Source organism: Erythranthe guttata, chromosome 10 (genome assembly GCF_056151865.1).
Source record: "Erythranthe guttata isolate IM_541 chromosome 10, IM_541, whole genome shotgun sequence".
Lineage (NCBI taxonomy): Eukaryota > Viridiplantae > Streptophyta > Magnoliopsida > Lamiales > Phrymaceae > Erythranthe > Erythranthe guttata.
The window spans coordinates 14,253,446-14,269,418 of NC_142542.1; the positions used below are offsets into that span (position 1 = coordinate 14,253,446).

The window sequence follows — 15,973 nt, forward strand, 5'->3', positions numbered from 1 at the left end:
TAAGAAAAAATGCAACAGATAGTTCTGAAGCTAATTTTTTTTTTTTTTCAAGGTTTTTAGTTTATTTGACCCTTATTCAAAATTTTCATATAAAATATAACATACATTATATTATGGAATTACAAAAATAAATCAGAAAATTATATTATATATTTCGAAAAACAATAAAAATAATTGTAACTAAAGTCGTCGGGAATCGAAATTTTTGGTAGTTTTATATAAAATTCCAAATCCGTGCCAAAAATGTACGGTTTTAAATTTGGATATTTTTTAATCGGAATCTGTGGAATTCCAAAATTGCATTCCGACACCCCTAACTACATTGCATTTTTTCTTTTTCTTTTTCTTTTATTTTATTTTATGAGATATATGTATGATGATGTTTTTTTTGGTATGTCTCGTGATTTTAAAATTATTAAAATATATTATTGAAATGATGTATAATGATGTTAATTTTAAATGTATTAAAAATCCCCATACTAGCTTATCATCGAATCAAGTTAATCAACTGCTGAATCTTTAGTGCATTAAATATTAAAACAATTAATATGGATCATGCAATTAATTCGCTAAATTTAATATTATCCATTTGTCCATTCTTTTATTTTATACTCCCTCCTTCCCTCAATACTTGTCACTTTTGCCATTTTTTCACATTTCAAATTATTTGTCATTTTACTATTCCAATGAATAATTAATTGCAATTTTTCAATTTTGCCCTTTCTCACTCATAATTAATTGAATTATAATTATTTAAAAAGTAATTAATGGCATGGGCATTTTAGTGATTTACTATATTTTTTGTTATTATCTATGCATATTTATTGGATTTCTTAATATATGTGCAACTACCAAAAGTGACAACTATTGAGGGAAGGAGGGAGTAATAAAACTTATTTATTATTTGAAATTTGAAATATATATATTAACATTGTATATTAATGTACATTTTGGTAGAATTTTATACATAATGTATAAAATAATATATTTTTTGAGTTAACTACGGATAATTTAATTTAAACTTAATAATTTATTCATATCTTGAAATATTCTATTATCAACATATATTATTTCCTCTCCATGTACCATATGTCGTTCTACTTTCTCTGTTCTTGGCTTCTTCAGACGATTTGAGAGTCAAACGCCACCAAATGGCATACTTTGACAGTAAGACGGCTCATTCGCCGATGACCGTTGTATCTCAGAGTATAAATGTTTGTTGTAGAGATGGAGAGAGATGGTTCATGTTTTTCCTTCATTTTTTGTCTTCACTCTTCTATGAGTGAGCGATACAGTCTTAGTGATGGGTAAAACGGAGAGTTTTGAGTGTGTCTGAGAGAATTTTTTTAAGTTTTAGGCTGGTGAGTCAGATCTAGATTTCTGGGTTGACAGTAATATTACTGTAACAATAGTAATATTGCCATAAATCACAGTAATATTATTGTGCTTACAGTAATATTTCAATAACAGACATTAATATTATTATGTTACTCCATCAATAACTCAAACAAAATAAAAAACCCAAAAAAATAATAATATTGATGTGGTTGACAATAATATTATTGTGTTTACAGTTATTTTACTGTCCGACAGTAATATAATTACGTCGACTTGTCAACAAATCAAAAAAAATTAAAAAAATAATAATAATAACAAAAATAATAATAATAATATTGTGTTTGACTCTAATTGTACTGTCAACGGCAGTACAATTACATATATGTATTGTCAACGTCAGTACAATTACGTTAATGTACTGTCAGTGATAATATAATTACGTTAATTTACAGCCAGTGACAGTATAATTACAGTCTGTTAATGACTGCACAATTACCGTCAACGTTTAGCGGCCGGCGGAAAAAAAAAAACCACTAAAAAAAGTCAATGCCAGAAACCAGCGGCGAAAAAAATAGACCAGAGAAAAAAAATATCGAAAAAGTCAATGCCGGAAACCGGCAGCAGAAAAACAGACCATAAAAAGAAAAGAAAATCGTAAAGTCAACGCCGGAAACCAGCGGCAAAAAATAATTTCTGAATTTTTTTTTTTAAAAAAAAAGGTCAAAATTGGATTTTTGTGGTCCAAATTGATTAAATTGGAGTTACAATTAAGAATTGGGTGTAAAGGCTTGGGGGTAATTTTGTTATATACATTAATTTTTCATTTATTTATAAAAAATATTAAAGGGATGGGCTTATTGGCGAAAAAGATATAGCCCTAAACCTCGAGCTCATCGAGTTATTTTTTTTTTTGGCTCAAGCTCGAGTCCATTTTGCCGAGCTCGAGTCCATCTTCCTGTTTTGGCCAGATCAAGCTCGAGCTCGAGCTCATCGAGTTATTTTTTTTTTTTTGGCTCAAGCTCGAGCTCGAACTCATTTAGGTTTTATTTAATTATTTATTTTTTTATTAAAAAAAATATTTATAGTAAAATGAAAAAAATTATAAAAAAATAATAAACTGTAGTTATATTGTTTTTAATTTTTATATATTATAATATTTTATCTTATTATGAATTATCTAAGTAATATAGATTTGTTTATGTTTGAATACTATAAATACTTATTATTAAAAACTATTTACTATTTAACTAATAATTAATATATATATATATATATGTAAATTAAAAAAAAAAAAAAAAAAAAACCAGCTCGCGAGTTGTTGAACAACTAAAATTGGGCTCGAGCTCGTGCTTGTCCGAAGCTCGAACTCATGAGCTCGAGCTCGAGGTAAAAAAACCCAAGCTCGAGTTCGAGCCTTTGTCGAGTCGGCTCGGCTCGTTTACCACCCCTAACCGCCAGACTGGTAGAAGTGAAATCAAAGAAATCTCTTTCTCCTCCACTGTTGCCTGCTGCCATTATTTTCTATTTTATGTTTTGTTCGTACGAATCAACCGGGCACCAAGCCTTGCGCGGTGCTTCATCACTAGTATATATATAGAGGTAAGAGGTGATATGACTCCCCGAACATTTTTTAAATGCTTATTACTTTATATAAGATTTATAAATTTTTATCATGGTAGCATTAACGCCCCGCGGAAAAAAAATATAGTGCACATCGGTCCCCAGGACATGAAATCTTGACTCCAGTAATTGTTTGAGGGGTGTGGATGTAATTATCAATACTAGAGGGACCTTAGAGTTATTTTAACATACCTTAGGGGTGTAGGTGTAATTTACCCTAAATATAATCACGCATATAAATTATAGGGTAAATTACGAAAATCCCCTGGATTTGGGCTAAATTACGAAAAATACCCCAAATATCCGTAATTACCAAAATTTCGTCGACATTTGTTTCAATAGTACATTTTTGCACAAAATGGGTACAAACTAGAGAACATTTCTCGGAATCAAGAAGATTTTGCTTAATTTGACACCATAAAAGATGAACGTGTACGAAGATTTATAGTCGAGGGGGTTGGTTGTAATTATCCAAATATGAGAAGAGAGTGTCGTAATTTGACCTTACTTAAGAGGTGGCCCTAATTTAGTCTAATAATAATAATCTATTTTTTATAAAGAATTGGTTTAAAGTTTACATATGTGGTGTCAGATCTACAAAACTCTTTCTAAATTGTCAAAAATAGCTAATTCAGTTACAAACTTGTGGTCTTCTCTATTTCTTTGAACATATAAAAATATGTTTGAATCTTTCAATGTCGTGACAGGTATAAGAATGGCGAGCGTATCTTCTTCTTCTTCAGAGGAATACAAGAAACTCGTAAACGAGATTACCAAAGGGAAAGAAAAAGTGAAACATCTAAAAGAATCTTCTTCCAAAATCGGAGATAGTGTTTTAGAGAGTAAGTTGGTCTCGTACGAGGAGGCTCTATCCCTTCTTAAACTATTTGCTCCACAAGGACAATGTCAGTACAACGTTGTGTCATCCTCATCAGACGAAAGGTGATTAATATTTTTACTAAAAAAAATTTATCATAAATGTATAAAATCCAAGGTGGTTGTTCTTCACTCTTCGAAATTTTCATCGATTAGCATATATTTTGTTCGGGTCTCTTTGCAGCGCACGGGTGACAGTGAGACCTAAGGTACCATCCGAAGAATTCGACGATGGATACAGTTGGAGGAAGTACGGCCGAGAATATATATTTGCTCCCCTTCTCACAAGGTGACGAATATGTATGCATGCTACTTGATCTAATCTACTTCTTTGTGCTCAATATACTACGGTCTCTCCCTTTCAAAATAATACACGTGTCTTTTAAGGTTTTTACACACACATGTTAAGAAATGATCGTTAAATATTTTTTTCTGAAAAACCTATGTTTCTGAATGTGCATAACCTATTACAGATGTATAGATCATGTGAGGGAAGGTTGTATGGCTATGAAAGAAGTGCGTATGTCAGCATATGAGCCGAATGCAGTTGATATCACATACAGAGGGAAGCATACATGCCTGAGGTCGGCACATGTACCACTCGAACAAGTCCTCGGGATTTGACTCTCAAAAATGGACCCTCACCGGACAAGTACTTCGTTTATGCTTTTATTACAACATAGGATTGAAGAAAAAATCTACTCCATTCATTGGGTGATTAAAGTTTTAGAGAATGATCGAGCTTGCGTTTTGACTAATGTACTCGGGGAGTTGTTTTTTGATAGTAGAGATAGGAACGCTATTATATCCGGGCTTGCAATGCGATGAAATCGCTCGAGTTGTTTAACATAATGGACTTTCATTGTTCGAAAGCATGAATTGAGTGGGGTCCACAAAAATCGGCCAGAGATCGAGCATCATGCTTGTGTGGTTAATCTTCTAGCAAAATTTTGATTTTCGGTGTTCTTTTTCTTTTTTTTATCAGGATGAAATTTGAATTGGTTTGGTTTTTCAGTTCAAATGCTAAGGATTGAATTTTTTCCAAAAGTACTAATTACGACCGTATTCGTCTGATCTCCACCCCTATGTAATAATCAAGTTACGGGAAATGAATATCTGAAATGATGTTTCAAACTAACATTATTTGCTTTTTTAGACTATTCGGAACGCATTACACAAAATAAGAGTATGAGAAATAATTAACCAAAGAATTTAAGATATTTATTAAGGCACCTAGGTGCAATAACACGGCACTGCGGTGCCACACTACAGAGATTTAGGTTGCAACCTAAGCATCCGGGTGCGCCTAAACGGCACCGAGGTGCCTGTCTACAGAGAGAGGGCTTACTAGGGCTCGTTATCTTTCTTAACTGGCACCGCGGTGGAAAATTACAGAAAGTGAGGTGCAGATCATCTTTTTTTTTTTTTTTTCTTCTCACCTGAAAACTGGGTATGTAATTTAACAACTACATCTGACACAGTCACACGAGCACATCGATAAACACGGGAGAACAACAAAAATATGAGAGCCTAGCTAGAGCTGCTAAGATTCCGAATATGAGTGAATAAAAATGAAAAATCTCATGTTTCCACAACATAAAAATCAAAATCCGGGTTCAGTAGGAGAGAAATCCTCAACTTCCACAACATCTGATAATGAGCTTTCAAAACCTGTGTCCAAGTTATCAAAGAAAACTAATCAGCAAAAGGTGTCATTTTTCATATATGGTTGAACTAAGAATGCTGGTAAATGAGCTATATTCACATTTTAAACTAAAAAATAAATCAATAGAAAGATATGATAATTACCTCCTTGCTTTTTGTCAGCAACAAAATCATATCATTAATTGCCGACACCAAATTCGGAACCAAAACTAGTGGTCGATCATAGAACTTAAATTGCAAGTCTATTACTGAATATACCTCTTACCTACATTCCAAATTTGGTCTTTACACATTTGAATCTAAAGCTTAGGGGTTATGATTCTCAAATATTCATTCGTCGAATCACATTACTGGACAACAATGTAAATAGCATGAGTTAAGTTAGGAACTACCTGTCCCAAAGATGACAGCCTAAGACTGATGCCCCCTTCACGTACACGCTATTCTCGGCTATCTGAAACACAAATAAACAAATCCAGTTGGACTAATCATAAATTGCAAAGCAAATAAAAATTCAAATGGAGCACAAATGTCTTTCGCGTACAAATACCTCTAGTACGGTCCTCTGAATCTGGATTAACAATGCTTTTCATGCTAGGAGACTTGATAATATGCAGAGTCTGACCGTCAATAGTTATCTTCTCAACCCATTCAATCTTTTTATAATCCCTTTCGCCTACGCTGCACGTATGTTTGAGCTTATCACATCCTGAGATCACCAATTCTTTAAGAGATTTGGGCAAACCATCAATTGGCAATGAAAGAAGTTTGGGACAATTAACGATTGTTAGACATTCAAGTTTTGTATCGGTAAGCACCGGCAACTCCTTTAGCATTTGGCACTCATTGATTTCAAGAATACGAAGATTAGGGAAACGACTTTCACCGGAAACTACAGACATTCCCCAAGCAGTCATTTTCTTCATCTTTACTATCTTGAGAGACTCCAGACATAGTAATCCGGAAAACCGACTACTAACAGTGTCCAACATAGGCATCTCTTCAATGACAAGCGATTTAAGATTTTCCAGTATCCTCAATTCGTTCAGGACGGAGTTCTTCGTACAACGCATCAAGTGAATAACTGAAAGCTGGGGCAGAGTGCTCAACCAATTAGGAAACTTTTCACCATTATAATTTGCGATCACCAACTCCTTCACATTTTTATGGGGACAAAGACCGTCAAGAACTTCTTCACCATTTTTTACTGCGGCCTTCCATACAAATTCGATCTTGTCAAGGAATGGCTTCGTGTGTAGGCTAGCTTCCTTTGCATCATCATGACTAAGTACATACTCAAGATTTACAATGCAAATGGATCCTCTTAGCATATCCATGTCTTTAAGATGTTGAATACCATGATGAATTTTACTCTTTCCCACTATAAACGCAGACAACGTTTCAAGATTCACCAATTTACGAAACTCCAATGGCATGTTTTGTAGCATACGTGCACTAAAAATAAGATGCCGTAGAGTAACGACGTTCTTCATGTTCTTTGGCCACTGCTTAAGTCCATCACATTTCTCAAGCTTTAGTGTCTCTAAAGCGGTGAGCTGCCCAAACAAATCGGGCAACGCATAGAAAGGATTCCCAGAAAGATTGAGAAGGCGAAGACGCTTCATTTCAAAAATCGAATGGGGCACATTATCAATACCCATATTGCTCAAATCTACCACTCTTGCGTGCTTCATATCTAAAAGAAAATCAAACGAGACCTTGGTTGTGTCACTACTTTTGGATGACACTATCAGAGTCCGCAAGTTCTTCTTGTGTGAGTTTTTTGGCACCACATTATGCACAATCTTGCGGTCCACAAACATATGACGGGTTCCTTTTGGGAAGACGAATTCTTCTTTGCTTGTTTGTTCAACTTCGAAGACGAATTCTTCTTTGCTTGTTTGTTCAACTTCCCGGGAAAGGCAGATATCACCGGATATAAACCGGATCATGCTGTGAATCACATCATGGATTTTGTAAGATTCTTGCCCCTTCGAATTTTGGTTTATGGAGAGACGGAAGAAAGCGGCCGATAGCAACTTCTTGAAGTAACCGCAAGCAACATCTTCCGGGCGCATCTTTCCCGTGGGAATTACTAAACCTTCTGCCATCCAGAGTAAAACCAATTCATTCATTGTGAATTCGTGAGAACTCGGAAAAAATGAACTATAAACCAAGCATGCTTTTAGCTCTAATGGAAGTTGAAAATAGCCAAGTGCTAACACCGGGAAGATTTGATTTTTAATCTCTGCCAAGTGCCATAAATCGCAGCTCAAAACGTACTCCCACTCGGTACGACCACGCTTGTAGCGGAGCATTGTACCAATAGTCGTCGCTATGAGAGGAAGCCCTTTGCACTTTTTTGCTATTTCCATCCGAATAGGCTCCAAGTGTAAGTCGTCTATATGCACTCGGTTCTTGATAATTAGTGAGCAATATTCATCGGTTAAGTCCTTCAAAACGATTGAAGGGGCGGTGCCGACAATTTGGGACACGGCCGTACTAGGAGTGGTAACCAAGACCTTGCTTCCTTTTAACCCGAACATGAACGGAGAAAACAATTGGGCCCAGTCCTCATAGTTTTCACTCCAATAATCATCCAAAACCAATAAAAACTTGTTCCCATGAATCAATTTCTGAAGTTTCATTTGAATGGAATCAATGTTCGATAACTCACATCTTTCTCCTAAGGCAGACTCTATTATAGACCTTGTGATGCTGATGATATCAAAATTTATACCCACAGAGGTCCACATCTTCAAATCAAATTTATCACCAAGTCTAACATCATCACCGTAAGCAATTTGTGCTACAGTTGTCTTTCCAATTCCGGCCATACCCACAATAGGTATGACAGAAACATCATCTCCCTCGTCGGCCAACAATGTATCAACAATATGTTTAATTTCTATGTCTCGTCCAACCACACGCATCTTGTCCACCACAGAACTGTAAGGCCTAGATTCTAAAACCTTCTTGGACCTCTCATTATTGTAAAGCGACTCAATATTTCTTTCAATTTTTTCCAACTTCTTCACTCGATTTGCTACTTTAGTGGCCAACTTTGAATCGAAAGTCGAAAGAAGCATGTTTCTTACCTCCGTTTCTCCTTCATTGGAGGAATTTTCAGAGAGCTTGGCTCTGTATTTTAGAACATCCAAATAAATTCCATCGAGCAAATCGTCGGTAGAGTACACGACTGAAACCGCAAATTCCAGTAAAACCTTCCATGCCTTTTCGTTAGAGGAAGTCCATCTAATTTCTTCCATGCTATCCAACATAGCTCTTATCTTCTCAATCTTTCTTTGCAGCTCCATTGTCGATTTATCAATATTCCAAACTGCAGAGAACTGCTTCGCAGCTTGACTTGCGAATTTCTGCCCTAGTATTCGGAGTGGAGTTTGTAGAAGAGGATTCATTTTTCTGCTGGTTGCGAATATGAACAAACACTAGCTTTGCTTTATTTTTAGTGAAAAGAAAGCAAAGACAAGAAAACATAAAACAAGAAGGAAACGGCTCTGTCTCTGTTTTGTACAAACTTTTTTTTTTTTTTTTAAGCAAACACCACAATGGTGCCACAGTACAGAGATTCAGGTTTCTCAGATGCGCTAATCCCGGCACCGAGGTGCCTGTCTACAGAGAAAGCTTCATTCAACCACCCAGGTGCGCTTCTCTTGCACCCTCGTGGAACATTACTGAAAGTCGTGTTTTTCTGTCGGATTACATAAATTGAATTTCTTTTTCTCATCCGGTAATTCTTTTTCTCTTATATATATGTCATATGTGTGTGTGGTTTAGTGTATTTTTAGTTTCTTATTTACAAAAGCATTTGTATCCCCATTCACTAGTGCGATGCAAGGGATCAATTTTCTTTTTCTTTTCTTTTTTTAATTCTTTTTTGAATAAAATAAAATTAACAAAAACTTTTAACAGTTGATATATAATATAATATATACCAAAAACATTAAAAATAAAAATTCCATTTTAGTTAATTTGAAGTTATCTTGGTCACGGACCTTCCAGAAAAACAAGTCCCATATATAATTTGAAGTTATTTTTTTACATTGTTTCTAAATTACTTTAAACTAATTTTAAAAAAAAAATCAAAATAATTAACGTATATGGAAAGCAATATAGTTAAATTACATGGAACATCAATATAGTGATTAAATTGTTATCCAAATTCTTGAAATGTGAAGTGTTGACCATATTTAGGGGTGGAAATCGGGCGGAATAGATTGGAAATGGCTTTTTCCGAAAAAATCCATTATAATTTTTAAATGCCTCGAAATTGGCGGAATTTCGGAAATTTCAAAAATTGTATTACTTTATAATCTCTTGAAACAAATTTGGACATAAAGAGAATTTACACAATGTCTTCACTCTTTTTCGGAATTCTATAGCGAAATACATGAAAATCCAAAAACTAATTTACCAAAATTGCAATAAATAGAACCATATGTAGAAAAAATAAAAGTTCATTACAAATAAGTCCATCAAGGAATACTTATTCACTAAGGGGTCCACACAAAAAAAAATTTTGCCAAAAAATCATGATATTGTCAAGAGGTCTATAAAAGACTAAAATACCCCATCACATTTTAATATGCTCTAATTTCATCATTTTTATTTAATTTAACCTCAATTTCACCCCAAATTTCTCAAATTATTCAATTTTGAGTACAATTTCGTTCGTCGCCGCCGTTGACTATTTTTTTTTTCTCCTCCTTTTTTTGCCGGTTTTCGGCGTTGACTCTTTCGATTGTTTTTCTTTTTCGTTTTATTGTTATTTTTCTTCTTTCTGCCTGCGGTTAACGCCGGTCTCCGGCGGTGTTGACTTTTTTTTTTTTTTTTTTTTTTATTTGATTTTTTTTCTTCAATATATTTTTGCTTGTTTAAATAAATAGTAATATTGTTGTCGTTTATAGTCATATTAACTATATTACTGTTACTCTGTTGCACAGTAATATTTACACAACAAAAATCACTAATATTGTGTAATAGAGTAATATTAATATGTTGTTCGTTCAACATAAGTAAACATAATAAAAAGCCAAAATAATTAATATTGATGTGGTTGAGAGTAATATTATTGTCATCCATATTACCGTCAACCATAGTAATATTATTGTGTTTTTAGTTATAATACAATAGTAGACAATAATATTATTAAGTTAATCGGTCAACAACTCAAACAAAACAAAAAATCCAAAAGATTATATTTATGTGGTTGAGAGTAATATTATTGTGTTAATTTTACAGCCATATACATTATTTCGCATTTATTTATAGTACATATTTAAGGGATAAAATTGGCGAAAGAGATATAACCCTTGAACCTAGAATAATAAAAATGGTTGGTCAGGGACTATGCATAAAAACACTAAAAAAAGGGTAAATTACAACCACACCCCTCAGGTATGCTTAAATAATTTTAAGGTCCTTATGGTATCGATAATTACATTCACCCCCTGAAACGTAGTTAGAAACTCTAATGGGATAAGGCATTGGATACATTATTCCGATAGGGTTATAACGGACTATTACTTTTAGCTAGTGGTGGAGATAACAATAGAATTATGGGGTGACATAGCTCCCACAACATTTATTAAGTCACTCATAACTATTTGTTGTCTCCACCACTTCCTGAAACCAATAGTCCGTTAGAACTATATCGTAATAACGTATCCAATGCATTAGAGTTTATAACTATGTTTCAAGGGGGTGAGTGTAATTATCGATACCACAGGGACCATAAAGTTATTTAAGCATACCTCAGGGATATGGGGGTAATTTACCCTAAAAAAAACAATATACAACACATGGTTTTTTATATAAGAAAAAATGCAACAGATAGTTCTGAAACTAATTATTTTTTTTCAAGGTTTTTAGTTTATTTGACCCTTAGTCAAAATTTTCATATAAAATATAACATACATTATATTATGGAATTACAAAAATAAATCAGAAAATTATATTATATATTTCGAAAAATAATCAAAATAATTGTAACTAAAGTCGTCGGGAATCGAAATTTTTGGTAGTTTTATATAAAATTCCAATTCCGTGCCAAAAATGCACGGTTCTAAATTCGGATATTTTTTAATCGGAATCTGTGGAATTCCAAAGTTGCATTCCGACACCCCTAACTACATTGCATTTTTTCTTTTTCTTTTTATTTTATTTTATTTTATGAAATATATGTATGATGATGTTTTTTTTGGTATGTCTCGTGATTTTAAAATTATTAAAATATATTATTGAAATGATGTATAATGATGTTAATTTTAAATGTATTAAAAATGCCCATACTAGCTTATCATCGAATCAAGTTAATCAACTGATGAATCTTTAGTGCATTAAATATTAAAACAATTAACATGGATCATGCAATTAATTCGTTAAACTTAATATTATCCATTTGTCCATTCTTTTATTTTATAATAAAACTTATTTATTATTTGAAATTTGAAATATATATATTAACATTGTATATTAATGTACATTTTGGTAGAATTTTATACATAATGTATAAAATAATATATTTTTTGAGTTAACTACGAATAATTTAATTTAAACTTAATAATTTATTCATATCTTGGAATATTCTATTATCAACATATATAAGCGTTTAAGAGAAACAAGGTCATTTTAACCATTAACGTGTAGAAGAACCCATACAAATATTGTATTAGTGAGCAAACATTTACATTTTTATATTCAATATGATTGAAATATTTTATTTGATCATTCATAGTACACAATAACTAGAAACTTATTTTATATTAAATTAATCATATATAATTTTATTTATTTATAAAACAATTAATAATGTGATATTTTAAGCAATTAAGTCTTAAATACTGTAAATTATCAACTAAAGTAGTAAGAATAGTGTGTATATATATATATATATATATATATATATATATATATATATATATATATATATATATATATATATATATATATATATATACTAGGGGAGTCGCACCGCGCATACGTAATGCCCCGTAGATATGAAATTTCAAAATTTGTTATATATTTTGACGGTCTATTATATACAATATCATACAATTAATTTATGCAAAGAGACAGTACAATAAAATAAACATAGTTTCAAGTAGCATGTAACATAAATTGCTTAAGATATTGCCGTAACCACAAAAGAAGTTCTCAGTTCTCAGCATTAAGAAACAAAAAGAAACAGTTGCTAAGAAGAAAACAAAAGTTGCTAAGAAAAAAATTGGGTAAATTACATCCACACCTCTGAGGTATGCTTAAATAACTTTAAGGTCCTTGTGGTAACGATAATTACACTCACTCCCCTAAAACATAGTTAGAAGCAATAATTGGATAATGCATTTGATATTTTATTCCGATAGAATTCTAATGGTATATTAGTTTCAGGAAGTTTGGAGACAACAAAGAGCTATAAGTGATTGAAGAAATGTTGGGGAGCCATGTCACCCCCTAACTCTATGTTGTCTCCACCACTAGCTAAAAGTCGTAGTCCCTTAGAACTGTATCGGAATAATGTATCCAATGCATTATCCCATTAGAGTTTCTAACTATGTTTCAGGGGGTGATTGTAATTATCGATACCACATGAACCTTAAAGTTATTTAAGCATAACTCAGGGGTTGTTGGTGTAATTTACCCAAAGAAATTAAATAAATATAAGGATAAATTACACCTACACCCTTGAAGTATGTTAAAATAACTTTAAGGTCTCTGTGGTATTGGTAATTACAATCACCCCCCCTGAAACATTGTCCGAAACACTAACGGAATAATACATTGGATAAGTTATTCCGTTAAGGTTCTACCGGACTATTATTTTCAGGCGGTGGTGGAGACAACATAGAAAGGTAAGATGTGACATGACTTCCCAAACATTTCTTAAATCCTTATTACTTTATATAAGAAAGATTTATAATTTTTCATCATGGTAGCATTAATGCCCCCGCGGAAAACAAATATAGTGCATATCGGTCCCCAGGACATGAAATTTTGGCTCCGGTAATTAATTTAGGGGTGCGGCTGTAATTATCAATACTAGAGGGACCTTAAAGTTATTTTAGTATACCTTAAGGGTGTAGGTGTAATTTACCCTAAATATAGTCATGACTCTCAGGCATATACATTATAGGGTAAATTATGAAAATCACCTGGACTTAGGCTAAATTACAAAAAGTACCCCAAATATCCGTAATTACCAAAATTCCCTCGACATTTGTTCCAATATATAGTACACCAACCCCCTTATGATGTGATTTTTCACGAAAGCTTTTTTACTAGAGAGTAATTTTGACCCTTAAAAAGAAATTCCACGTCTGCAGGAGTACAATTGACATTTTTCGGAAAATATTGCCTAGACTCAAAAATATTTTATGAGGAATCAGACACCGTAAGGAGGTTGGTGCAAGACGGAAACAAACATTGGGGGTATTTTAGTAATTACGGATAGGTGGGGGTATTTATTGTAATTTGGCCTACATTCAGGGGGTTTGAAATTTACCTTAAATTATATATTATTTGAAAAAAAATATAACTAAACAAATGCAAAATCTAAGTAATCCATGGAAAAATAAATAAATAAATAAAATAATAAGACACGTGAAACTTGCTAGTTAACCAGAACCAGAGAAGTAGAAAGCAATGTAAAAATATAATTCAGACACAAACTTTTTAATGTAAAGATAATTTTTCAAGATCAATCCAAATGTTGTTTACATGTGCAATCTCTCGTCTTCCATCCTTGTAGTACAACCGCTTACTCATTTTAGGGCAGCAACGTACCCTGAGATCTTGAACCGAAGCCGGCAATTCAGGCAAAGAAATCATCTTTTCGCAGTCGTTTATTTCCAATGATTCGAGTGAGCGGAGATGCAACAGAGACGGAAGAACCGTAAGTTCCGGACATGATCCAATCGTAACATCTTTGAGGCATGGGAAATCACCATCCTCCATTCCAGACCATTCCACAAGGTTCGGCATGTCGTCGATACTCAATTTCTCTAGCTTCGGAAATGCAACTTTAACACGAGTTTCGGACTTTCTGCAGAATAGGGAATTAATATCCCTCACACTTGTCATCTCCACAAGATCGAGGCTCTTAAGAGACGGCAGTTCGCCAAACGAGGGCAACGTGTCGCAATTTATGCATCTTATGAGGAATATTGTGGAAAGATCGACAAAAGATGGATTGGTTATCCAACTCGGAAGCTTCGAACCACAATAATCTGAAATGTCTAAAACTTTAAGGTTAAAATGAGGCTGCAGACATTCTAAGATGTCGGTTGCATCGGGGTTTTCGACACTACCCCAATACAAGTACAGATTATCTATGCGTTTCTTATCGCACAATGCAGCTGCCTTTGCTTCTTCCGCGTTAGATACATTATGAAGATTTAGGATAGAGAACGACCCGGCGATCTCGTTCATGTTTTTCAGCTCCGTTATTCCGCACCCATCGTCGGTTTCCCCCACGATGAACGCATCTAATGTTTGGAGTTTGGTTAAGTTTCCCATCCCACTAGGCATGACCCTCAGCTGGCCAAAAATCTGGAGGTCCAGGTGGCGAAGATTAATCAAAGACCCGAATCCCCGTGGCAGTTCGTCGATTCCAGGGCAGTCCCTCAATCTTAATGTCTGAAGAGAAAGAAGAAGATCGATCGACTGAGGCAATTGATCGATGGGAGTGTTGGAGATGTCTAGGAATCTCAAAGAATCCAAATACTTGATGGAACACGGTACGTGTGTTATGTTGCTCGAGCTCAGATCCAATGTTTTTAAGAGCTTCAAGTGGGGAAACCTTAAATTGCACATTTTATTCCTCGGAATACAGAGATTGACAACTAAGAGTGTGCGAAGTTTCTTGAATTTTGTAAGAGCATCATCAACTAAAGCGTCGCCATGTTTACGACAGTCCCATGTTAAGTGTAGGATTTCTTGGTTGGTCGTATCCAACTCATTACCATCTCGGATTCTTACGTAATCGCCTCGTTGGATAATGAACCTAGCAATTTTGGATTTGCCGTTGACTTGGTAATGGGAAAGATAAGCAGCAGTTGGCTTTGCAGGTACGATGATATTTTGATTAAGCAAAAAGTCGAAGCACAAATTACCCACGTCCTCCATTCGTTTCGTCACTTCGAGTTTGATGCATTCTTCGGCAATCCACATTTGTACCAATTTATCTTTTGAAAATCCGTAATCCGGAAGAAATAGGGCAAGATGCCGAATACAGTTCCAGTAATCTATTAGGGGAACTTGCGAATTTTCAATGTCTTCTTCTTCTATGCCATGTGTTAGAATCCGAGAGGATTCTATTTCGGTTTTTCAACACGTGTGCGAAAAACGTGTATAAAAACTAGGGAAGTTTCCTTAGTTCTTTAAACTCTTATTTTGTCATTAATTTATTTAATTGCCTAAGTGTTTTATTAACAAGGAATTTAATTGACTAAGACTT

The 15,973-nt window shown here is 33.8% G+C and overlaps 3 protein-coding genes across 3 annotated transcripts; 1 reads left to right on the forward strand and 2 right to left on the reverse strand.

Annotated features, from left to right (window-relative positions):
- Nucleotides 1-3,673: 3,673 nt before the first annotated feature.
- LOC148767608 (putative WRKY transcription factor 46) lies at nucleotides 3,674-4,458 on the forward strand. Its single transcript, XM_088824697.1, has 3 exons — nucleotides 3,674-3,900; nucleotides 4,019-4,123; nucleotides 4,308-4,458. The coding sequence occupies exons 1-3, from the start codon at nucleotides 3,674-3,676 to the stop codon at nucleotides 4,456-4,458; spliced, it is 483 nt and encodes a 160-aa protein (XP_088680823.1).
- A 979-nt stretch (nucleotides 4,459-5,437) lies between these two features.
- On the reverse strand, nucleotides 5,438-8,918 carry LOC148767609 (putative disease resistance RPP13-like protein 1). Its single transcript, XM_088824699.1, has 2 exons — nucleotides 6,050-8,918; nucleotides 5,438-5,505 (listed from the first exon to the last, which is right to left on the reverse strand). Exons 1-2 carry the CDS (start codon nucleotides 8,916-8,918, stop codon nucleotides 5,438-5,440), a joined length of 2,937 nt encoding a protein of 978 aa, XP_088680825.1.
- A 5,187-nt stretch (nucleotides 8,919-14,105) lies between these two features.
- Nucleotides 14,106-15,805, reverse strand: LOC148767610 (uncharacterized). The gene has a single exon (XM_088824865.1). The coding sequence runs from the start codon at nucleotides 15,685-15,687 to the stop codon at nucleotides 14,191-14,193; it is 1,497 nt and encodes a 498-aa protein (XP_088680991.1). The 5' UTR covers nucleotides 15,688-15,805; the 3' UTR covers nucleotides 14,106-14,190.
- Between the last annotated feature and the right edge of the window lie 168 nt (nucleotides 15,806-15,973).